A 25,791-nucleotide genomic window follows, 5' to 3' on the forward strand; every position below is an offset into this window, starting at 1 on the left:
GGGAACCGTGAAATAATAAACGGGTGCTGTTTTGAACAGCTATGTTTGTGGTAACTTGTTACACAGCAAGAGCAGACAGATACATGAGCCTTTTGCTTCTTCAGGGAAAGAAGAAATAAGTTCATGGTGAATCAAGCTGATTAGCAAAGAGTAGTCTGATGTTAAGTTATCAGTTGATATAAAATATATCCAGTTGACATAAATAAATATTCACTGGGTAATTCTACTTTTTTTTTGGCTGAGCTGTGTGGCATGTGGGGTCTTAGCTCCCTGATTAGGGAAAGAACCCATGCCCCTGCAGGTGGGAGCATCCAGGCTTAACTACTGGACCGCCAGGGGGGTCCCAGTCGGAGCTTTTATCAGTGACTAAACTAGTGAGGCCTGTCACCCTTTGCTTGAGTTATGTCTGCTCATAATGTGATGTTTGCTTCCCTGGTGGCTCAAACAGGAAGGAATCTGATTGCAATGCAGGAAATGTGGGTTTGATTCCTGGTTCAGGAAGATCCCCTGGATAAGGGAATGGCTACCCACTATAGTGGAATTCTCACCTGGAGAATTCCATGGACAGAGGAGCCTGGTGGGCTACAGTCCATGGGCTCACAGAGTCGGACACGACTGAGCAACTAACACTTTTACTTTTTCACTTTCAACGTGACGTTAGTCCATACACTTGGAAGCTATCTATAAGAATCGCCCACAGGCAAATAACTCTGTAAACCTGTCAAGGCTGGAGATACGTGGCTCAGGTTCCATGGATGTCATCCCCTAGAAGCTGGGAAATGACACAGTCTGCCATATGCATATTTTTACTGAGTAACCCTCTCAGCTGTGAGCTGCGGATGGTAGCAAAATGACTGGGGATATATATATATATAAAAGTCTTCCATGAAGGCCAGGTGAGGAGCAGTCACTCCTGAGGGCTGGGCAGAGCCACATGGCTGGAATCCTGGCAGTACCACCAACAGCACGTGTCCTGAGTCTACACACATACTGTTCGAAGCAATGCAGAGATTCAGGCAGGGTCTGTGCATGGGAGAAGTGGAAGGGGCCTGCCCAGACACCTAAGAACAGGCAGATGACGGGGGGTGGGGGCTCTCTCTTTGTGGGGACAACCTGCCAGCTCAGGTGAGCGGGGATGGCTGGAACAGGGCACCCAGCGCAGCCCCCCAGCAAACCAGGCAGTGGCATTACTATGCAAGAGAAAAGCTCAGGCCTCGCTGGGCAGGGGGCCCAGCTGCCCTTCAGCATCCCAGCAAGAAGCCATTCTGCCAGGCCTCACTGGGTCCAGAACCCCCACCCCTCATCTGCTCTCAGGCTGTCTTCCCTGGAGAATGAGTCTGGGAACTGGAGAGGGAGGCAGTAGAGAGATGAGATGCCAGCCTCTCCTTATGTGCTGGGTAACTTCCAGCCACCCCAGGGAAGTGATCTTCTTCCCAAAACTTCCCCAGGGCCTTTTAGGTGGGAACTGGATGTACAGCATGAAGGGACTTCTGCCCACCACCCCCTCCCCGGGCTTGATGACACATTGCAAGCCTTCTGCTGGGGACTCCAGCCTAGGACAGGCACCGGCTTCCTGGGAGAATGGAGGAGATGAGGGTGAGGTGGCAGAGGTCTTCTGCAGTCTGCTGGGTGTCCCTCTGGGGTGTCCCCAGGAGGGCTGGTTTTGGAAGCCCCGTCTGGTCATGTGAGAGCAGCTTCCAGACTGAGACGCACTGGCTGGCAGCAGCAGGGAGAAACTGAAGGGCATACAGCTGTGAGCCTGTGTGCCCGAGAATGGGTATGTCGAGTGTTTTTCCTTAAAAGCAAAAACTGAGCTGGGTACAGGGAGAGAGTGAACAGACCTTTGAGAAAAATTCCCTCCAGTGTTGAAGGACTCTGTATGGTAACTGCCTTTTCATCTGGTAATAGAGTATTTAGCAAAGAGATACACAACTCCCCTCATTTTACCAGCACAGCAAAAGCATAGTTTTAGCAACAGCAGTGTCATCGTTGGGTTGACAGAGAGCATATGTTCTTACACACATTTACTTCAGAATAGCCACATCAAAATGAAAATGTGTTTCCAACAGCCTAGCATGTGGCGTGCATTTAAGCTTGAATTGGTGAGCATATGGCGAAAACTGGCGAGGGTGTCTCCGTGGGGCTTTATCACTGACGGGGAGACGGCTGCAGTTGGTTGCCATCAGCCTGTGTCTACTCCCCATCCCCAGCAGACTGGCAGACAAAGCAGGAAGGATCCATCATTTGACGGCTGTCTGGCTCCAGCCTACACACACTCCGCTGTCCCATGTCCTTCCATTTTAAGCAGGGACTCTGGCTCCTGATCAGCCAGGGACTTTAGGGACAAGTGAGGCAAGGGACATGCAAGCTCTAGAAAGCCACACACTCTGGGGAATAAACAGTGTACTTTCATCCCGCTCTGTTCAGGCCTTACTTCCTGGAGCAGACATTTAAATGTGTGATCTGACCACTGGGGTGCTGTCTCTCTTTCATCACTGCTGGGGTGACCGTCGTCTCCAAAACTACATCCTGACCAGAATGCAGGCTCAGTGTTCATAAGGCCTCACTGCAAATCTGCAGTGTGTGATGCTATGCTATTGACGAACCAATTAAAGAACATTCACACACAGTCCATCAAGCCAAACCACCAAAGACGGAGAAGGGAGGGGACAGGGGGCAAACACCTGGGCTGCTCACTCCTGACACCTTCTGCACAGAATACACCAGGTGACAGGCGTGTCCAGGACACAACACATACTCCTGCTTCAGAGGGCTCAGCACCGGGCTGGCGACAGGCCATAAAATCGCATCGAGGGGTCACGGTGGTATGGGGCCAGGCAGCCAAGTGAGGGACCTGAGAACCGAGTAAGAAGTCCCTGGACAAGATGCACAGCTGAGTCCTCCTTGAGCTGCATTAGTCAAGCCCAGGAACAACGAGGCACGAGTAACCTGGGGGACAAAACTCTGCGCTCCTTTCACGTCCAAGGGCCCCCAGTGTGGTCTTGGGACTACTACCTGCTCAGAAAGTTCTCATGGACACTTAGGAAACACCCCAAAACTAGACACTGAACTCCAGAACATTCCTGCTACCCTTCGCTTTCTCTTTGTCTGCACCTTTATTACCAACGGAGAAGGCAATGGCACCCCACTCCAGTACTCTTGCCTGGAGAATCCCATGGAAGGAGGAGCCTGGTAGGCTGCAGTCCATGGGGTCACTAGGAGTCGGACACGACTGAGCAACTTCACTTTCACTTTTCACTTTCATGCATTGGAGAAGGAAATGGCAACCCACTCCAGTGTTCTTGCCTGGAGAATCCCAGGGACAGGGGAACCTGGTGGGCTGCCGTCTATGGGGTCACATAGAGTCGGACACGACTGAAGTGACAGCAGCAGCAGCTATCACCAACAGTCCCCTCCACAAACATACAGCTGTTCCTTTGGAGTCACCACCCCAAGCCACGCCCGCTGCTCTCCCAGTACACTGGGGGAAAGTACCATCCACACTGGCTGAATCCCAGGGAAACAGGAGGAACCACGCAGGCCTGCAGGGAAAGTTCTCAGGGAGCTAAGGCATTTGCCAATACCGAGGGATGAAAATTCCTCACAACATTTCATGGACACCCAGCAATGGTGTCAGTGGTGAGAAGCACAGAGACACACAACCCAGATCCAGCACTGCAGACCTCGTTCTTATTGTCACGGAGGTTACAGAGATGCTAAGAGATCCCACACAACACCCGTGACTTCGTACAGCAAAGGTGGGCAAACCCGACCGTCAGAGGACACAGGGAAAACCCCCGCCCCTCAGTTCCCACCAGCCACAATAAACAAATATTTATAAGTGTGATGGATATCCTAAGAGGAAAGGCATGGTGCCCTGGGAGGGTCTGGCAAGGGTTTCTGGCAAAGCCTGGGAAGGGTCCTAAGACCCTCTACTAAAATGGTACTAAGCACCGTCTTCGAGGGTGAAAAGGAACTAAAGAGGGAAAACTCGGCATGAGAGTTCTGGGTAGAGGGAGGAGCGCGTGCAGAGACCAGGAGCCCGGGGCAAGCAGGAGGAATGAAAGACGTCTGGGGTCGGGGACTGGGGTGACAAGCCTCGAGGGTGAGTTAGGGACCTGGGGCTTCACACTGCGGGGGCTGATGGGTGCTTAGGAAGAGACGGGCCCTGTTCCACGTGACCCAAGAGAACTCCTGAGTATACCCACGTCACAGACAAACCACAGTTCCCACGGGGATAGCTGAGATGGGCCGGTAGCTTCGGGGGGAGACTCCTAGTCAGTGTGGGGTGAACATTCAGGAAGCAAACCCTGCAGACAAAGAGGCTGAGGAGAAAGAGGTAAATGCCAGCCAGTGGGGCTCAAGAGGAGAAGAAAATGCCTAAAGGGCATCACTGGAAGAACACACGGGCAAGGGATCCCCTGGGTCGGGGGGGGCAGTGTGTTCGTATCCAAGGGGCACGGGAGTGTTGCAGGCCAGTGGCCAGAGCACAGTCTACTAAACCCCAACCTCTCTGTGGGGAAGGGTCTCTCACTGCTCTCAGAAAGCAAGGGTGGAGGGAAACTGCAAAGGCTTAGGTCCAGGTGCCAGACAACCCTTCTCCCTGCGGTGGGTGCAAGCTTGGAAATGAAATGAGGACATGGCAAGAAATGCTTGGCAACACAGAAGGCGTCCAGAGCTGGGATCTGTCTTCCTGGACCACATCCTGAGACAGCAGACTGATGGGATCTTGGCATTGCGAGGACACGCTTAGCAAAGGCCAGAAAAATGCATTTGGCCGGAACCTGCAGTGACCTGATTCAGAGAACTTTAAATTTTAAGGTTGGAGGTGGGGGAGTAGAAGGGAGGAGAAAGGAAAAAAAAAAAAAAAACTGTCTAAAGAGATATGGGGGATTTCCCTGGCAGTCCAGTGGTTAAGAATCCACTTTCCAATGCAAAAGATGCATGTTTGATCCCTGGTTAGGGAACTAAGACCCCACATGCTGCGGAGCACCTAAGCCCATACGCCACAGCGAAGATCCTGTGTGCTACAACAAAGCCCCAACCCAGCCAAACAGTTAAACATTAAAATGAGATATGGTAGGGGATAACGTGGGCTTCCCTGCTGGCTCAGGCAGTAAAGAATTCACCTGCAATGAGGGAGACCTGGGCTCGATCCCTGGGTCAGGAAGATCCCCTGGAGGAGGGAATGGTAACCCACTTCAGTATTCTTGCCTGGAGAATTTCATGGACAGAGCAGCCTGGTGGGCTACAGTCCATGGGGTCGCAAAGAATCGGACATGAGTGAGTCTCACAAACACACACACACACACACACACACACACACACACACACGGGATAATTTACAGAATGTGGAAGATACAATAGGAAGGAAGAGACCTACAGTATATTCAAAAGAAGTAACAAGGAACTGGGTTGCTGCCAGCCTGTGGGGAGGGACTCATAAACTGAGCATGAACACTAAAAGGGAGTCTTTATCCAAAGGAAACAGATGTTACAGCAGAGAGGTTGGGAGCCGGGATGAGAACCATCAACCTGAGAACCACAGGGGAAGAGGAAAAACATAACTGTGTTTTTTGAGATAAAAGGGTGCTCTGTCTAATGACCGGGATGTCCTTGATACAGATCACAAAACTGGGCAAGAGAAGAGGAGCAAGCAGGTCTTGAGGATTTCAGGCAGTTCATCCCTGTTTCAAGTCAGCTAGGGCAGACATCAACTCAGACTAGCTAGTTCTTAGCCCCGCACTAACTTCTCATCTGATCTTACCTGACCTCAGGCTCTGCTTGGCCTTAAGTGAATTAAAAACAAAAGCTACCATCTACAGAGTGCCTCTGACACATGGGTGCTGTCCCAGGAAACAGGGGCACGTCACCCTATTTACTTCTCTTATCAACAATGTGAAGATTAATGTCCCCATGTGAGAAACGAGGAATGGTGTTCAGAGAGGTTAAGTAACTCATCCAGGGCCACACAGAATGCTGGATACTCTTGGCCTGCTCCAAGACCCATTCTCTGTCCTGCTTTGTGCCCTGGGGGGGTCAGCCTCTGCAGGGAGGCGCTCCTGTGTTTGCTTTCCCTCTCACTTCCAGGTGGATCAGCCCTGGGAGGCACCTGCAAACGCAGGAGGAAGGAGAGGCTGGTGTGTTTATGTTCCTGCTCCTCATGAGGGGCCAGTTGGGCAGAAGATGTCAGGCCAGCATTTCTGTCCTCAGGGCTCCCTTCCCAAGGCTACGGCTCTTACCCAGCCCGAGCTGTTCCCTTAAGCTTTTCCAGGCCTGGAGGCAGAAATGGTGTTGGCAGTTCCCCGCTGCTGCTCGTCTCTGGGCACTTCCGTGCACTCTGAAGGTCCCACTCTGCACCTCTGCACTTGGTCCCTTCACAGCCTGCCCGTGGGCCCTTTGAGCACGCGTCACCTACTTCCAACAGACCCTTATGACGAGCAGAGCTGGGATTTGACCTTGGATCGGCCTGATTGAAAAGCCTGGGCTGTTAATCATGATGTTACACTGTGTGGTGGGTGACTTAAGCCATAAAGACAAGTACATAACCATTCCTGAAAAAAAAAAAAAACAAAACAAAAAGTGGGCACGAAAGTTCCAGCTCTGCTTTCATCAATGTCCCTGACAGCTGAGTCCAGAGTGTCCAACTGGAATCCCCTGTCATGCAATTTCTCTTTGAAGAGATAAACGGCTGGTAGAAAGATCTGAATTTAATAAGTCTTTGGGTGGCTTCAATTGATTTCAGTCTGTGATGGTGTCTTGATGACTTTGCCAGGACTTGGCTTTCTGGCAGGTCTTATGAAACTGAGGGTTGGGCCAGCCAGTTCTATGATAGCCGCTCCAAATGGTGTGGATTCCAGGGACCTCCTCAGTTCAGAGCTAATAACTAACACCATGGACTTTAAACTTGTGGTTTAATCATATAAACGTGAAAAAGGTCCCAAGAGAAAATGCTCACAACTTTGAAAATTCTTTAGATTTTGCCATTGGTGTTGGGCCAATTCTTTCTAAGCTGTTCACTCAGATTCACCCTGGAGCCAGATTTCTCAGACTCAGTACTCTGGATATCTGGGGTCAGATACATCTTTGTTGTGGGCAGGGGGGCTGCAGCCTATTGTCCTATGCACTGTCGGATATTCAGCAGCATTCCTGGCTTCTTCCCTCTGGAGACCAATAGCAGCTCCTTCCCAGTTCTGACAACCAAAAATATCTCCTGCTGCTGCTGCTGCTAAGTCGCTTCACTCGTGTCCGACTCTGGGCGACCCCAGAGACGGCAGCCCACCAGGCTCCCCCGTCCCTGGGATTCTCCAGGCAAGAACACTGGAGTAGGTTACCATTCCAGACACTACCAAATGTCCCCCTGAGAGCAAAAACCACTCCTGGCTGAGAATCATTGTTCTATAGGAACAGGTTCATTAGGATGGGTCCAAATTCAGTCCACTTCAGCTTACTCCAAAAAAGACACATATTACCTGCAAAATACCGATTTACCAGTCTAATGAATTTGTATGCCTTTAAAATACAGCCCAGCTTTGTCCTCAAAATTAGAGCCAGAGTTTTCAAACAGGCCTGGGCCTAAACCACCCCTTAAGATGAAATCCATATATGTTCAAAATTACTTTCAAAAGCTCTTTTGGAAGATACCACCTTGGAGATCCCACACGCGCCCTCAGAGTTCCAACAATCCAGTTTTCACTGAGCTTCCGTGGAACGCTGTAAGAAGTCCTGGGCTTACAGTCACCGGCCACATTCTCTCCAACTACAGGTCCTTGGACTCTTAAATCACACTGGATGCAGCAAGTTGTTTAAACCACAAGAGACACAGGAGGTTCAAGAATGGCTCAAGAGAAAAAGAGAGAGAGAACAAGACACCTTTCCACCCTGAGGGTGGTTTGGTCCTGATGGAGCATAACGTGTAGAGGTGTTAATGGTCATAAGAGACTCATTGTGGAGACTGGATACCCAAGAGTCTTGAGTGCCACGCAAGGTCTTAAGTTCATGTTGCAGATGACGGAGAGCCACTAACAGGTTTTAAAATCATGGTATAGACATGATTTGGGGGGAGGGAGGGGGTTGGGCTATAAGAAGAACCTGGGGAGGTGAGATAGAGTAGAAGCTACAGAAATGGTCCAGATCAGAGATGGTTAAGATTGGACTGAAGCACTGACAATGGGGAGACAAGGGAGACGGCTGATTTGAGGGAGAAGAGCACATCGACACTGGGTGACCGACTAGATGCAGGGGTAAGCATTAAGGGAGAAGTCAAAGTCACCTATCTGCTTCCAACTTGGATAAGGAGGCCAAGAGAAACGGGCTTAACCAGACAAGGACTGGGAGGTATGAGCAGATTTGCTAGTTTTGTGGGGGAGAGATGAGGGACACCTCCCATCAAAATGCCCCTGACTGGTACTTGGTAAGTCCGAAGTGTCTAAGGAGTATTCAGATGGTGATGTCTAAGGAGGTTGGATACATGAATCCTGAGCTCAGGAAGGCCACAGCTGGAGGGGCAGACACGGTGGATTTCAGCACTCAGCAGGTTGCTAAAAATCACAGATGGGCCTATGAAGGTGCAGGAGGTGTGGCGTGAACACAGGGGGTTGCTGGAGAAGGAATCCTGGAAAAATCTGACACCTAAGGGGCAGCTAAAAGAAGAGTCAGTAAGAAGATTGAGACAAATGAGGACAAATGTGAGATAAGATGATGAAATCACAATGACAGAAGACGACGACGACATGAAAGCCCAATAACGTGTTCGAGTCTAGAGAGTTCTAGAAGAAAGAGACAGAGTTGCTGAACCTAGAAAGTCAACAAAAAGCTGCTGGGACTTCCCAGTGTATCTGGTGGAGGTGGCTTCTTTAGAAGATCTCACAGCTTTGGAAAGCTCTAAAGATTTGTGGAACTCAGGAAAGGTCTTGAAAAAGTATCCTTTTAGGGACTGGAAAACCAGTGTTTGATTATCCTGCCTCACTGCTGGTGTTGTATCATTTTGTACAAATGCCTTGTAGGAGTGGGTGGGGGAAGGGTACGGGGGAGGAGGGGCGCTGTGGGGGGGAAAGAGGGGAGATGGAGATGGCAGAGGAGAGAGCAAAGTCCTGAGCACAGATAAGGAGGCAAGAAGAAACCTGAGAGTTACTCTTCTTTGCTGTACCACAGCCCCCGCCCGGGGAGGCCTTCTGACTGTAGCTGGAAACACATACCCAAGGCTTTCCCCTGGGATGAAAGGCACTCCTGTCTCTCCGGATGCCCTGGAGCACCTCCAGACGCACACACCTCCAGACTGGGCTTTATAGCTCCTGATACTCCTTCTTCTTGTTAAATAGGAACAAACAAGCCAATGGCTGTTTCAAACTTGGATTTTTTGTTTAGATTAAACAGTTTTTAGAATGAAAATTTGATGATAAAGGTCAGTTAAAAATCACCATAACCCCAATCTTGGAAACAATTCTCCCTGGGTCTCTCATTTCTGGAGTCTTACAAGCAAAGCCACCATAGCCTTGATTCCGGACCATCCTTCTAAGGAGGTATGCATAGAAAACAGCCTTGTAAGACAGAGACAGTCTCCCACTGGAACCAGCCACTGCTTGGTTTATCACCCACTGTGAGCAAAATCACGTCTTCCTCTGGGACAAAGGGAAGATGCGCTTACTGCCCAATAAAGATTTGAGATCCTTAAACTCCGGTTCCACTCAGTGTGGATGCAGGTGTCACGTGGGCTGATTCACATCACCGTGTGGAAACTGACCTGCAGAAATGGCACAAATGCTGCTATCTTGGCTACTACTATCGCTGTGAGTAATAAAGTCCTTTGTTTCTGACCCAGGAGTTTCGTGTCTTCTGCCAACATCCATGAGATCATGGCGGGCTAACTTACTAGCTTTTAAGTAGGGTGAAGTCTCAGACCTTTGGCAGATATTGACGCCTATTTGTCATCCATGCGATTATCATGGTGCTCATGTAATATCCTGCTTTAACAATGGTCCCAATGCCACTCTGAGCCTTATCTTTACTTAAGTAAACTTCAGCAGGATTTATACTTTGCTTCAGATAAACTCAGGACTATTTAATGTTTTATAAAATGGTACAAGAAGACACACTGCAGGCAATTGTCATTCTCTGTAAGAGGAAAAATGGGAAAGTATTATCCGTTCCTTTTTTTTAGGAACCAAGAAACGGCAAGCACAACACTCCCATGATTCACAAAGGCTGTCAAATGCCCCCCAGCAGGCACAGCAGGCAGGGCCCTGGCCTTGCCCTTGGGGTGAGTCCCTGAGAGATTCTGTCTCACTGAACAAATGGCATTAAGTAGCAGCAGTCAGGTGAGGTGGGGCAGCCCTGAGTCACAGAACCACCAGGAATCTAGTTTCCTGCCAGCTCACGAAATCCTGGACTGGAGGTGTCCAGAAGCTTTATGCAAGGGGACCAGCAAGCATTAGGCTGATGATGGATGATGTTCCACTGCTCCTGTGCCAGCTGGAAACAGGATGCCAGATGTTTCTGATCTCTACCCCGTGGACAGGGTAACCGACGAGAGCACCTTTTTGCCTGAAGGGCACTGAAAATACGTTACATGATGAAGGTAACAAAGATGCTCAGTCAGTGACTGGTAACGATGACAGCAGCCATGACGAATGAAAATGAGGAAAAATGATGATTCACTGAAACAAACTGAACATTTTATGCCATTACTGTATGTCTATACTTTATTCCCAGGTGCGAAGATCAGAAGACTGGAAGAATTATCATGTTTACCAGTAAACGCTTACTGTAACGTTTACTGTAAATGCTTAGGGGCTTCCCGGGTAGCTCAACTGGCAAAGAATCCACCTGCAATGCAGGAGACCCTGGTTCTATTCCTGGGTCAAGACGTTCCCCTGGAGAAGGGATAGGCTACACACGCCAGTATTCTTGGGCTTCCCTGGTGGCTCAGCTGGTAAAGAATCTGCCTGCAAGGTGGGAGACCTAGGTTCTATTCTTGGCTTAGAGAAAATATCAGTTTACCATGCCCATAATTTCTGTAAGTGCCTCCAGCTGAGTGCTGGTGAATAGGCCGTGACCACATAAGCCACATTTTATATTTTCAGTGCCAAAGAGTAAGACATTTGGAAATATGTAGGAATCAATTACAGGCAGAAAAAAAATCATACTGTTGAACTTATTTTTCCTTGACATAGAATTAATAGAGTATGGTAAATTTCTAAATGCATCTCTAACATGCTAGCTCTGTGTGTGAAATAAAGAGTACCGAGCTCAAAATAAGAAAATTAATCTAGCCATTATGTGTGATTTCATGGCTATATTAATGAGTGAAATCACCTTATCAACTCTTGACAGCATCTTCCTTCTCCTGGGAAATGGTCATTTCTCTCATTTAGCCTCAGGGGGGGCTCCGGTATTTGAGCCAGGGAGCCTGGGAAGAACACAGTTCTAGCCTCCAAGGAAGGCAGTTCAACCCTGAGACATCCTGCAGGGACCACCGTCAACACCTGGTTTCGAGATCAGCTGTTTTCTCCACTTTGTTTCCATGAAATAGGTTACCAAGATATGACACCTACTGGCATAATAGTTTACCTTGCTGCTTTGACTTCACTGTGGGCCCACAGATTATCTTTTTTTTTTTTTTTTTCCTGGCCATATTAACTGGCCTGCAGGATCTTAGTTCTCCAACCAGGGATTGAGCCCCAGGCCCTTGGAATTAAAAGTGCAGTCCTAAACACTGGACTGCCAGGGAGTTCCTAGATTATCATTGTTTTCAATCCTCAGAATAATTTCCTTAAAGCCACATCGAAGAACTCCATTCCAAAAGAACATTGCACCTTTTCTCTACCTAGTGAGGAAAACTTGTTTGCTTCCAGAGTCATCTGTGAATGCTTTAAAATAACAGGAAACACATTTATTGGACAGATATTCTGATGGATACCATGAGGGCTCGATGAAAATAAGGAAAGCATAATTCAAGCAATGGGACTTCCCTGGTGGGCCAGGGGATAAGACTCTGCCTACCAATGCAGGGGACACAGGTTCAAATCCTGGCCCGGGAAGATCCCATGTGCCGCGGAACAGCTGAGCCCGTGTACCACAGCTCCGGAGCCCGTGCTTTGGAGCCCAGGAACTACAACTACAGAAGCCCTGGTGCCCTAGGGCCTGTGTCTCACAACAAGGGAGGCACCGCAGTGAGAAGCCCTTGTATTGCAACGAAGAGAAGCCCCCTCTCTGCAACTAAAGAAAGTCAAGAAAGCCATCTCTGCAGCAATGAAGACCCAGTGCAGCCAATAAATAAATACAATTTTAAAAATAATAATTAAAGCAATGGATGAAGAGAACAGTCCTCCCATGGCTACCTAAACTGGGGGCTAATTGTCTCCATTAATTAGAGCACAGCGCAAACAAAAGCACATGAATGTGTTTGGGCCTGGCAGCTTGACACAAAGGAAAAATATTCAGATCATCATCACCAGTTTTAGGCACCACTGGGACAAACACCTGCTATGAACCACAAGAGGGCCAGATGGAAAAATAATTCAAGCACACACTGACTTGATGGTGGGAGTAGCGGTGTGATTTACACAAAAGTTACAGCAGATTTAGCTGGGAAGGTTTTTGGCTGAAAGATCTCACTAGACGCGCCACATAATGCTACAGGTATTTTACCATTAACTCTTCCCTCTTCGTAAATATATTTTGTAAGGGAAAAGGGAGAGAAAGCTTTAATGTTTTCATATATTTTGTTATTAAAAGAATTCAAGTAAGAACTCACCAAGTGACCTTTAACCCTAAGGAATACATAATTCAGGAATAAATATTTGCTGTTCCTTTTTCTTTGTAAATATAATTCGGAAATGTAGGTCACAATTTTGATAGATACTGGGGAGAGGGTCGTGAGGGGATGGCATGGGATTCTTGGGAGCACCACCACAGATACCATGGCACAATGAATGGCCGGGTTGGGAGTGAAACAGTGATTTTTACTCCCAGCATGGCATCAGCCGGATCTGAAGCACATCCCCATCTATCCAAGCCTCCATTGAAGCATGGATAAGAGCATCTCCCTTCTTTACTGAGATGCACCACAAGGCATTAAAGAGCAGCATTTGGAAGGAAGCAGCTAAGTGCTACAGAAATGTGAAATGAATTATTAGCATATGACCCCACAAAGATAAAGAATGAAAAAGCGAGTCAACCCCTGGCATGTTTGGACCATGTGCCAGGTGTTTGGTGCAGGACAAACATCTGGATGTGTGATTATATATTTTATTCTTCCCCCAGCTGTGGGAATATTCTAAATATTAGGGATCAGCAAAACATGACTCTGAGCATTTGAAAACGGGGACCTGGTGAAAAGATGAGACCATTAACCGGGAACTAGTGGAATGCTTCCAAGAATGATAACAAACCAGGTGAAGAAAAACCCTTATGTCACACCTACTTTTGTGTTCTGGTCCAAAGGCTCCAAATCAGAAAGATGCTTCATCAGTTTGCTTGAAAGCATCCTCTTACAGCCTTTCTTCTTCTATACTTAGATTTTCCAACTGAATAACTCGGTTATGTACTAGGACAAGGATGTTAGAACACTTCGCTGGTTCCAACTGATTTGATGGATGACAATAACTTAATATATGATGGAAGTGTTTCTAGATTCTATAAGAGCCACTGCTTCTCCCCTCTCCCTAAGGAAAAAGGAAACACCAGTGCTATTTTGTTAATTTGTAACTGTGTCTAAATTCAAGCCCAGTATTCCTTTTTCTGATGTAGATAACCACTTAAGGTTGTGACTTCAGTCAAACATTTTCTTACTCTCTGTTTACCCCAACTCTGAAGAGGAAAATGACATTTGCTATTTATCTTTCTGAAAGCATACTGAAATAACCTTCCACAAATGCATATTATGTACATACAAATTATTTCCTATGTTCTGATTAAAGTACTCTCTTTTTAAATGGATAGGATGGCTTGTTTGACTGACACTGGACAAAATACTTGAGGAGCTGTCTTGGTATTGCCACAAACATCAAATAGATTAAAAATCTCGAGGACAAACAGTATTTATAGATACTGACAATTCCTTCTTAGCGTGGGGCCATTCCGTATGTCACAGTTTGGACAAAACCCTTCTGTAAAATGCTGGAGATAACAGCTCTTAGAGTTAAAAGTACCCAGATTTAGTCCTGAACCACAGCTTGCAGGGGGAATATTTTTTATATGGCCTCTGGAAATACCACCATTTAGATAGAACAGTGATATCAGGCCGAGTTTGGAAAGCACACTGCTGTTACAGAGAAATCTGTTTTCCTGATTCCCGGAGTCTTAACATTTTAAGACCGACATTACTCATCTAGGACTGAGCCGTCTGCCCAGGACAATCTTCCACGGCTCCAGGACCAGGAGTAACAGGACATGATGGGGAGCTGGGACGGAACCAGCCTGCTCCAGGAGATTGAGCCCTGAAGCTCGGAGAGCCAGCAAAGAACTGGACAGACAAGATGGTTCAGTTACAGCCAGTTCTGCTGAGGTCATGGAGTCCTGCCTTGTTTAAATTAGACTTTACGCCATATTTAGTCAGCCTTCCTAGAGTTAAAAGTTTAGTGTCTCCGCTGTCTTCAGTTGGCTGAGCCTACAGCAGGCTGCAAGCCATAACACTCGATTAAACCAAACAGTGCTGGCTGCAGGGTTAGTCAACACACAGCGTTAGGCGCCTGTACCCAAGAACTGTCCTCTCTGACAACGTGAAAGAAAACGGACCCACAATTTGCAGAGCTATCAGGAAAAGTGCTGATGCTCCAAGGCTGCAGTGTACGATGGCACTGCTTTTCTCCAAATAAAGCTAAGACGACAGGCAATTTCTCCGGGGAGAGCCTGTCTGCATTCTAACACCCACCGCCATACCACAGGCCAGTCATCTTTACTATCTTCTTCTTTTTTCTTCTTCAATATTTTACTTCTGTTTGTATGAGGTCCGTGTTTCTTTCTTTGCTCTGATTAATCTTATCCTCTTTATCAGTGTAACTTAAACCAGATTGACAATTCCTACGGGAGGAACACTTATTGGGCAGGGCCAATAAATAAAGAACATGCAAATGACAGAGGAATAAACTAATCCTAACTTATTATCCTGTGAATTAGGATTAAATGCCAAAGTGAGCCTTATTTTCAGCATTCTCCCTTTCCAGTGATCACACACTGACAAGCTTTATAAATAATTTTGCTGTAGTAAGTGGCTCTGCAAACCCCTCGCTATCAGTGACAGCTCAGGTCACAGCCACCCCCGAAGCTTCCCATTAGCTGCCTCTCAGTATGAGTTTGCACGTTGGGATGGTTCCTGCTGCCTAGAAGCCTGTCTGATGTTAATTACCCCATCAGTTCCCCTCTACTCTCCCTTCACTCACCTTGGGGATGCTGAGGCGTTCCTGGGGAGGAGGATGATACCGTGGGAACCTCCTGCGAGTCTAGAGATGAAGGGCTACGACCCAGGGGGGCGGGGGAGGCGGGGGCTGCCGGTGAGGTCAGGTCCAAGGAGAGGTCAGCTCTGCCCCGGCTCGCACTCCGGTTTCTCAGCTCCTTCTCATGCGCCTCAGCTGCCAACTGCTCCAAGTATTTGTATCTGAAAGTTAAATTCCAAAGGGTTTCCGTAAAAAGAAAGAGGAGCCCGTGGCTGGTGCTTGTTTATGGATGAAACACCTGCAGAGTGAGCTGGTTTCCTGATGCAAAGAGCACAGCGCAGGGCTGGCTGGAGGGCCCGTCTGCCAAAAGCACCCAGCAAAGCCAAGATGCTAATGATTAAAAATCCTGCATCATTCATAACCAAACAAATTGGGGGAAGTGGTAACATCACAGTCTCCAGATACCAGATCACTGCTGCAGAATCCTAGTTTGCTCTTTTAGGAAACATTTGTGCAAACAAGCCAAACAGCAATAATGACCATCAAAAAGCCCCAACAGTGACAGCTGAAAACCACACACCCTCAGAGCTGTCAGCTGCGAAACGGGAGGGTGCCTTGGTGCAGCAGACAGGAACAATGCCCCAAAATACCAAAAGGTTGTTGGATGAAGCCCTCCCTGGATTTCTGAACCTGCTTCAACGCTAACAGCAATGTGACTGGAATTCACTTTGTTCTCTTGGTGTCGACCATGGAAAGTTTTTTATATTCTAAAATATTTCTGAGTAGGACTCAGACATCCAATAGCTTGGCCCTGACGTCACATATAGTTTATTCATCAAAGTCAGTTTAAAAGAACAAAGATACATCTGTTTTGCATTTCAGGCAGGCAGAACCCACTAACTGTTTATTAAGACCAGCTACCAATCATATTCCTCATAGAGTGCTTTATAGATTAGACCAAAATAACTCTGAAATATGTGCCTCTTCCAGATGTCTGCTAATTTTACCCGTCATTATTTGTTCAGGAATAAATTCATGAACTCAGCTGTAGCAGGTTTTTGACGATCATGTGTGCGTGTATGCTAAGTCGCTTCAGCAGTGTCCGACTCTTTTGCAATCCTATGGACTCTAGCCCACCAGACTCCTCCGTCCATGGGATTCTCCAGGCAAGAATACTGGAGTGAGTTGCCATGCCCAACTTCAGGGAATCTTCCCGACCTAGGGCTCAAACCCATGTCTCCGATGTCTCCTGCATTGGCAGGCGGGTTCTTAACCACTAGCGCCACCTGGGAAACCCCTTTTGACTATTATACCACCACAAAACTTTGCAAACGCTTAATCCAGACCCTCACTCACATCCACCCAAACTCACTGCCTCAGTTACTTCCCAAGGGCAAGCCCCCAGCCCTAGACCCTGTAGCCCCCACCCAGACACTGCACACACGGCGCTCTTACTTCAGCTGGATAAGAAAGGCAGAGCACACAAACTGAACCTTTTAAAAGAATGTCTTTAGAAAGAACACATTTCTTCATCCATCCTTCAGGGGGTGTGGCTCCCAGGTCTGCAGTCATCACAGCTCTCCCGCCAGGCCCCAGGACGGGCTCGCACGCACATCTCCCCCAGGGGGGCCTGTCTTGACCACCACAGCTGGAAGTGATCTTGCCCTTGCCTCTGAACTCATGTTGGATATGTAGACCATTCAACTCAGATAGCATTTTACATTTACTGCCTGGCATATTTAGTCATCTTTTCACATACGTTAAGTCTGTTTTCAACAAGCAGGTGATAGGACTTTTTGAGAACAGGAAGATGACCATCCTCAGTTCTTTCCCTGGGCACCATGCATTCATGGGCTGATGGGAAGCGGGCAAAGAACCCACCAGGAGCAGCCCACCTGCTCTCATCTCCCTGCAGCCCAGGGCGCCAGAGGGCAGGGCCACCCGATTTCACTTTCTTGGGGAGTGAGCTTACTTTCCTGGTGACTCTGGCAAAATGCATGAAGTGGATTTGCATTTACAAATGTCTGTCTCCCGGTTAACAGGGTGAAACCCAGAAAGCAAGCTTTAGAGACTCTGGACTTTCCTTGCCAACAACGCCATCTCTCAAAAAGTAGCAAAAGTACCAAAAAGGAGATATTTCTGAATTTAATGCAGATGGGCCGCAAAAAATTACCAGGTGGTGGAAGCGACAGGGATCGTGGAAGATAGTGGTCTTGAGGGCAAGTGTCGAGGCCTGTATTTTATTATAGAAGGGCTGGGGGCAAATGGAAGGCCAGAAAGGCTGGGAGGCCAGGAGATTCCATCATGGGCACACGTGTCCCCACGTGGAGTCCAAGCGGCAAGGGCAGGGGGCAGGAGGAATCCAGGGCAAACAAGAGGATTTGGACATGTCCCAGAGATGGGGATCCTAGGGGAGGCAAGTGATGCTCTAGCAAAATCAGGGAGAGAAGTAACGAAGCCCCACACAGAAGGCTTCAGGCCAGGAGGACAACCCTTCACCAACCTCCATTTCAGCCAGCCCCACCCTGGCCTCTCTGGTCCCCTCCCTGTGGGCAGCCAGGCTGGCAGGTATGTGCTGGCAGCCAAAGGGTTCACCCCATTTTCAAGGGGGACCCCAGGGGTCCAGGGTCTGGACAGACTTCTCAGAGACTATTCCTGTGCACCTCTTGGCTCATGGATGTCACCCTTGAGGATCCCTGAGACAGGCGGAGGGGACGAGTCAGGGGTTTAATCTGACTTGTTTTTAGGATGTTTAGATGACAGACAAAAATGGCAGGATTTAGGGTTAAGGGGTCAGTGCTATAGACAAAGAGTACTGGAGGCCAGTTGCACAAAAATGTGAATGTATTTAACACTACTGGATTATACATTTTAAAATGGTTAAAACAGTACGTTATATGTTATGTATACTTTTCCACAATTAACATTAAAACATGGCAGAGGAAGGGAGGCCCAAGGGTCGAGCGAGAGCTGCCATATTTCTGTGTTCCCAAGATGGGTGGAGTGGTGATAGGCATGCTCGGGGAGCGCCAGGCTACCCAGCATGGAGACCTTCAAGCTCAGAAACCTCTCCTGCCCCATGGACACCTCTGGCAAAACCTGGGGAGGAAGCTGGACCTCTATCCTGACCTTCCCTGCGAGGGTGATCTAAGCGCTGCTCGATCCTAGGAGCCCACCAGCCCATTTGATGACGGTCACACCTCGGCTGCCTAGCAACACCGCCTCCAGCCAACAGACTCTGACGTAGCCTCCTAGGAACAAAGTACTGGGTTTCTATCAACAGACTATGCCCTCGACTCAAAATACTTTTCATTTTGTCTACCCTCATTGAAACATTCTCATTATCTTGCCTCTGTCTACATCTAATTCATTTATCCTTTCATTATTTATTAAATATTCTGCTGAGTGCCTGTCATGTGCTAAAAACTAAAAGCACTCAGTTAAGTCAGCTCAGTCGCTCAGTCATGTCCGACTCTTTGCGACCCCATGAACTGCAGCACGCCAGGCTTCCTTGTCCATCACAAACTCCCCAAATCTAAATTATTAAATCTCTAGTAGGCACTAGAGATTTAATAATAAATAAGAAAATACGTACCTTTGTGGCACTCATAGTTCAGTGAGAATTAGAGAAACAGACTTTGTAATGAGCTCAATGCCCACCCAGAGAAGGCAATGGCACCCTGCTCCAGTACTCTTGCCTGGAAAACCCCATGGACAGAGGAGCCTGGTAGGCTGCAGTCCATGGGGTCATGAAGAGTCGGACACGACTGAGCGACTTCACTTTCACTTTCATGCATTGGAGAAGGAAATGGCAACCCACTCCATTATTCTTGCCTGCAGAATCCCAGGGATGGTGGAGCCTGGTGGGCTGCCGTCTATGGGGTCACACAGAGTTGGACACGACTGAAGCAACTTAGCAGCAGCAGCAGCAATGCCCACCAGGATTGTGGGTGGCAGGCTGGTGTCACTACCATCCAGGGGGCATAAGTTAGGCTCTTTACACAGGGTCCAGTAGAAACCCTGCATGACTTTTCACCACACCTACTAATGACTCTTCCTGCCACCCAAGTGCTTGGAAATTCTCCCTTAAACCAAAACCTGGCTCCCTCTAACTTCTCGTCTGTCCTCAGATCATGTTCAGAATCCGCTCTTACTGCTTCAGGGTTGCTTTGATGCATAATTTCCCAAATCCTCGCCCAGTCCCAGCCGTCCCATTTGCACTCTGTCCCCAGAACCTCTGCTTCCTATAAGGCACCTCCTCTCCAAATCCTGCCAGCTCCCTCAGACCACTCTCACCCTGACCCCCACCCCAACCCAAAGATTCCCAGCCTGGATCTCATTCCTTATCACCCCTAAAAAAAGAATCATTCGTGAACATCAAGTCAATCAATATCAGACAGAGACTTTCTTATAATGAGGTGAAGTCGCTCAGTCGTGTCTGACTCTTTGCGACCCGGTGGACTGTAACCTACTAGGCTTCTCTGTCCACGGGATTCTCCAGGCAAGAATACTGGAGTGGATTGCCATTTCCTTCTCCAGGGGATCTTCCCGACCCAGGGATCGAACCCAGGTCTCCCGCATTGGAGGCAGACACTTTAACCTCTGAGCCACCTTACAAAAAATTAGAAATAGGCCTAACAGAGACTTACTCTGAATCTGCACCATTATCAATAAAACAGCTTACCTAAAATTATGGAATGGGATGACATGAAACTTTAAAATTAAAAATTAAACCAAATTTGTGTGCATGGCCATTACCCTCCAAAATAGCAAAATGACATTCATCTCATTACGCTAGGTTATATGAACCTCAAAACCTCTCTGCTGTGAGTCTGGCTGTCTTTTCTGAGTCATGGGACCAAACAAACATGCCTGGCTCCACCCTGAAGAGTTAACAGATGGAGTTCTCTTCCATGTCTCTTTCCACCTCTGATCTCCATTAGTTTTCCCATCCACTTCCAACTTCCATTATAACTTGGAAATCTTATCTTTTCCTGGCTTACCAGAAACTCCCAACTGCTTTCCAACAAGGGATGAAAGTATATCTCCCTCACTTCCATCTTTACCAGGTAATTCAAACAGCCAACTAACCAGGAAAAGTGGCTGGTCCAAATCAAAGGAAAACACTTGGCTGCTTCCCCAAATCTCGGGTAAACAGAAAGGCAGGCTGTACGGAAAGAATCCCACATGGGGCCATGGAGAACCCACTCCTGCACCAGCTAAGAAGACCCAGGGTGGCGGGTGGTGTGGGGGAGAGAGCGGAGGCCAGAGAAGAGGAGTAGAAACCTCCTCTGCGTGAGTTTTCCAGGTAAGTGATGCTCTACTTTGGGGGAAAGAGTAGTAAATAATATGCAGAAAGAGGCAGCCCTCAGCAATTTGGAAAAAACTAGATTCCAGTCTGAACCAGCTCAGATTTTGATACACACAGTACCTGGTCTTCTCTCCAGGAGCTTTAAAGTCCTGCCTGTCCAGATGCAACATGACTGTCAAGCAGTCCAAAAGCTCCAAAAAGTTCAGAGTCCAGAGGGAAAGCTAAAAGATACAACTTGATTTCTTTTTAAGATTTTTTTTTTTTAATGTGAACCACATTTTTTTAGTCTTTACTGGATTTGTTATAATATTGCTTCTGTTCTATGTTCTGGTCTCTCGGTTGTGAGGCATGTGGATCCTAGCTCCCTGACCATGGATCGAACCCATGCCTCCTGCATTGGAAGGCAAAGTCTTAACCACTGGACTGTCAAGGGAGTCCATGTCATGTCCTCCAGTGTAACAAACAACAAAAAACAGGTACTTACTAGAGTTTCTTTACCAGCATCTTTCACTATAAATTTGCTGGCCACAACTGGTTATCAGGATGGCAATAATCTAATAGAACACTGGAATTAAAGTAATGCCATGGTTTTGTTTATGAGGCTGACGTAAGCATCTAACTTTTAAATTGAACACAGACAGTCTCCACTCTTCCCTGTCTCAGACTGTCCTGATCTATTTAGCTGATGGTGTCTAAAAAAAATTAGCACAATTCCACTTTTTACTGGCATAGTTCTGAGACTGATTGGTTCCGGACTGGCTCTGGTATGAACCCAGCCTTTCCAGTCTCTCCGTGCAGTAACCCCCACCTGGTGGTAGAACGAATAACTGCAGGCTGGACAGCTGTTCAGCCTCACAGTTGGGTCCGACTCTTTGTGACCCATGGACTGCAGCAAGCCAGGCCTCCCTGTCCCTCACCATCTCCCTAAGTTTGCCCAAGTTCATGTCCATTGCATCAGTGATGCCATCCAACCATCTCATCCTCTGACAACCTCTTCTCCTTCTGTCCTCAATCTTTCCCAGCATCAGGGACTTTTCCAATGAATCAGCTGTTTGCATCAGATGACCAACAATGGAGTTTCAGCTTCAGCATCAGTCCTTCCAACAAGAATTCAGGGTTGATTTCCCTTATGATTGACTGGTTTGATCTCACTGCTATCCAAAGGACTGTCAGGAATCTTCTCCAGCACCACAGTTCAAAGGCATCAATTCTTTGGCACTCTTCATTTTTTACGGTCCAGCTCTCACAACTGTACAGCTGAACAGTGCTAGGGGGTAAACTTGCCTTTTGCTGGTCTACCTCCAAAAACAATTTCCTTTGCTTGTCTAAGTTTACCAGACACTGAATATATTAACTTGATATGGTTTAAAGGGATCCAAAGTATGTTGCCATTGAAATGAACAAACTGGTTTACAGCTTAAATATTTTAAAGCTGTTGGTTCTTTTGCTCCTTTATTCAATTGTTGGTTGTTGGTTAGTTGCTAAGTCATATCTGACTCTTTGCAACCCCGTGGACTGTAGCCCACCAGGCTCCTCTGTCTAGGAGTCTGGGAGTCTCTAGGCAAGAATACTGGAGCGGGTTGCCATTTCCTTCTCCATGGGATCTTCCCAACCCAGGGATCAAACCCATGTCTCCTGCATTGCTAACAAATTCTTTACCACTGAGCTACCAGGGAAGCCTCATTTATTCAATACATTCTTCCTAAGTGTCTGCTACCTGCAAGCCCTATGGCAGACACTGGGACACCAAGGAAAATCAGGTATGGTTCCTGCCACGCAGGAACTGAGTACAGTTCAGTAAGGGGATGGGTAAGTGGTCAGGCACCTCCAGGGAGAATCTCAGGAGGGTCTGGCACCCTAGCCAGTGCCTGGCATAGTGTGTGGGCTCAAGTATTTGTGGAAGAAATGCTGAACAAATGACTTGGAAACACATAGGAGGGACACCTAACCCGGGCTCAACAGTGGTAGTAAAAAGACATTTAGAATATATACCACATGCCAATAAGCTAAACTATATGTTTATTTAGAGAAGAGTTTTGGAGGAACATACACATATATCTCATACCATGATGGCACTAAATAATTAATCTGTACTTTCTTGGAAAATGGAGATAACCAGGACACTCTATTCTGCAAAATGCCAGCTCCCCAAGGTCTTAGGTCTTAGGTGAAGCTATTGTATTTTAACTACCAAAGTCACATGCCATTTGGTTACAATGGGAAAGAAGAGATATACAAACCTTTCTTCTCTTGCTTGTCTTTGTTCTTCTCTTTTGTCTAAATACTCTCGGCTAATCGAAATATGCAAAACAAACAAAATGGGGAGGGAAAACAACAGAATTAGAGGCTCATAAAATTGCCAAGAAATTATTAACAGACTATATCATGAAGGCTGACTATCATCTCAGAAATGGAAAGTGGTTATTGTTAAATTTTTAAAATATAAACATAAAGGCTGCACTTTAAAAGTACTAAATTTTTCTATAAAATCACAGAGATGAAAATAAGGGATTACTGGATTCACTCAGAACTCGAATTACTCTTCAGAAAGAAGACTTTAAGTATACGGGGAAGAGGGGTGAGACAAAAAGATTTTTAAAAGGTAAACCAATTCATCAATAAGATATGGCAACGACAAGCAAGCAACAGTATTCAGAGGTGAGTACCACACAACCAAACTCTGGTAACTCCCCAACATTCATCTCAAGATTTAAATTTGAGTGGGCCCAAGTGTCTTGGCCATTTTGTACCACACTCAGTTTAGATATGCCTTCCACAGCCCAAGATTCTTCCTCTGAATCCCTCACACTTCAGTTTCTAAGCAGAGATCACTGGAAGCTTTTGTGCATTCTCTCTTGTCTTTATCCAAAATATGCCCAAATCTGTCTAATTTCAATGCTTTTGTCTGTTTCTCCTGGTGAGGTTCCAACTTGAATCTAAATGTAAGACTGTGTGGTCAGTCCCTTCTCAGTAAACTATTTATTTTCCTGGAGAACGGTGACATGACAGTTTTCTACACTGAACCTCATAAGGTAGCTTAAGTTCTCTACCCCTCTGTGCACTGATAGCTGGATAGAAAGAGATGGTAAGAGCAACTAAACCAGGTTAGGAGGGGGAAGAAAAAGCAACAAAGGCACAAATGTGTTATCATTTATAAACATCCATTCTCATCACTTACCACACTAGAAATATCATTTCCCATAACCCGGGAAAATTATGATCATATTCAACAAAAATAACAACAGATAAGAATGCTTTGCAAAGAAAACAGCACAAGGAACATGAATAACGTATATCAATGAGGTGGCTGATAAAGGGTCAGCCATATGGCTAATCTCAGGCATGATTCTATAGAGCTTTTCCTATTTCCTTCTTTGAATTTCTTTTCATTCACATCCTCAGATTTTCAGGATAGAATTGAAGTCATCATAATCAGTAGTTCTGTGTGGTCTGTACTGATTATCAGCATTCCTTTCTAGACAGGCTTATTTTGCCAGGATCTCACTATGTTCTTAAAGGATGAGTGAGATTCTTTGGTGACCAAGAGAAAATAGTGAATAGTTAGTTATGAGCATGGTCTCTGAAGACAAGGTTGCCCAGGTCTAATTCTTACACTACCAATATATGGGCTGAATACATATTACAATACACTCTTGTCCCATTATTCTGGGACTTCAAAGACACAAATGCTGAGATGTATTATTTTACAGGTCCATGAGGCACTGTTCTTTTTTTTTTCCAGTATTTCATTTTGTCTTTCAGATTGGATAATTTCTATTGTTTCATCTTCAAATTCACGGACTTTTCTCTCATTTTTATTCTGCTGCTGAAACCATTCAAAGCCTTTTTTATTTTGGTTACTGTATCTTCTGCTTCTACATGTATTTCCATTTGCTGCTTCTTTATATTTTCCATCTCTTTGCAGAGACTTTTCATTTGTTTCAAAAGTATTTGCCTTTACATCTTAGAACATGTTTATAACAGCTGCTTTAAAGTCTTTGTCTGATAATGACAACATCTATGTCCTTTTGTGTTCAGCATATTTTGATTCTCTTTTCCCTTTGAAGATTTTTTTTTCCTGGATTCCTATGACAAATTGTTTTGGATTGCATTCTGTATATTTTAAATATTATGCAATGAGACTCTGAGCCTTATTTAAATTCTATGAAGAATCTTGATTATTTTCCTTTAGCAGGCAATCAACCAAGTTAGGCTCAGCCTGTAAGCTCTGATTGCCTTCTGATATTGGTTCCAGTATTCGATCAGTTCTCAAATATTTTTACTGCTATTCATATCAGGTCCTAATATGCACCACCCAGTGGCCAGTCTGATACCTAAGTGTGTTCTACTCTGAACTTAGTTTTCAAAGTTTGTGGTGTCCTGTTTAGGTTCTGAGTCACATGTGCACAAACTAGAGATGACCTCTGGATTGCTCTCTTGACCTCTCTACTTTTCATAACTTTCCCGTCATTTTCTGGACTCTTTAGGTCTCCCTTCCTGGTCCTCTGGGCAAAAAACGTGGGCTTCGGTTTCCCTGCTCTGCTACAGGCTTTCAGTACCTCCATCTGCTTACAGGGCAATGCAGCAGGGGGAGACATGGAGAAAAGAAGTGTTCTTGCAGGACACTCTTCTGAGCACAGGAAGGGTTCCCTCCCTGAGTTTTAGGCACCTGCCTGGACACTAATGTCATCACTGTGCTTCTGTAACCATATTGCTTGGAGGCTGGGAGAGGTACAAAGGAAAAAATAAGATGAAACAGGAGCCTTCTCAACTCTCCAACCCTCAGGAATTCCTTTTGCTGCTCCTCATTGGAAGGACTGATGCTGAAGCTCCAATATTTTGGCCACCTGATGTGAAGAGTCAACTTATTGGAAAAGATCATGATGCTGGGAAACACTGAGGGCAGGAGAAGGGGTGACAGAGGATGAGATGTTTGAATGACATCACCAACTCAATGGACATGAGTTTGAGCAAACTCTGGGTGACAGTGAAGGAGGGAAGCCTGGTGTGCTGCAGTTCATGGTTGGCAAAGAGTCAGACATGACTTGGTGACTGAACAACAGCAACAGTCCAGAAAAAGAGGCGTTCTCTTAGAGCTCTTTCAGT

General features: G+C 46.6%; 1 protein-coding gene across 3 annotated transcripts in view; it reads right to left on the minus strand.

Moving 5' to 3' along the window:
* The window catches only part of FHOD3 (formin homology 2 domain containing 3), a 529,663-nt gene that overhangs the window by 78,611 nt on the left and 425,261 nt on the right, over window positions 1-25,791 (minus strand). For all 3 annotated transcript variants that reach the window (XM_018039641.1, XM_018039640.1, XM_018039639.1), the window contains 2 exons: window positions 22,926-22,976; window positions 15,381-15,595 (listed from right to left, as the gene is read on the minus strand). In XM_018039641.1, coding sequence (XP_017895130.1) covers window positions 15,381-15,595; window positions 22,926-22,976 — 266 coding nt within the window. The remainder of the gene's footprint in view (window positions 1-15,380; window positions 15,596-22,925; window positions 22,977-25,791) is intronic.

This window comes from Capra hircus, chromosome 24 (assembly GCF_001704415.2).
Source record: "Capra hircus breed San Clemente chromosome 24, ASM170441v1, whole genome shotgun sequence".
Lineage (NCBI taxonomy): Eukaryota > Metazoa > Chordata > Mammalia > Artiodactyla > Bovidae > Capra > Capra hircus.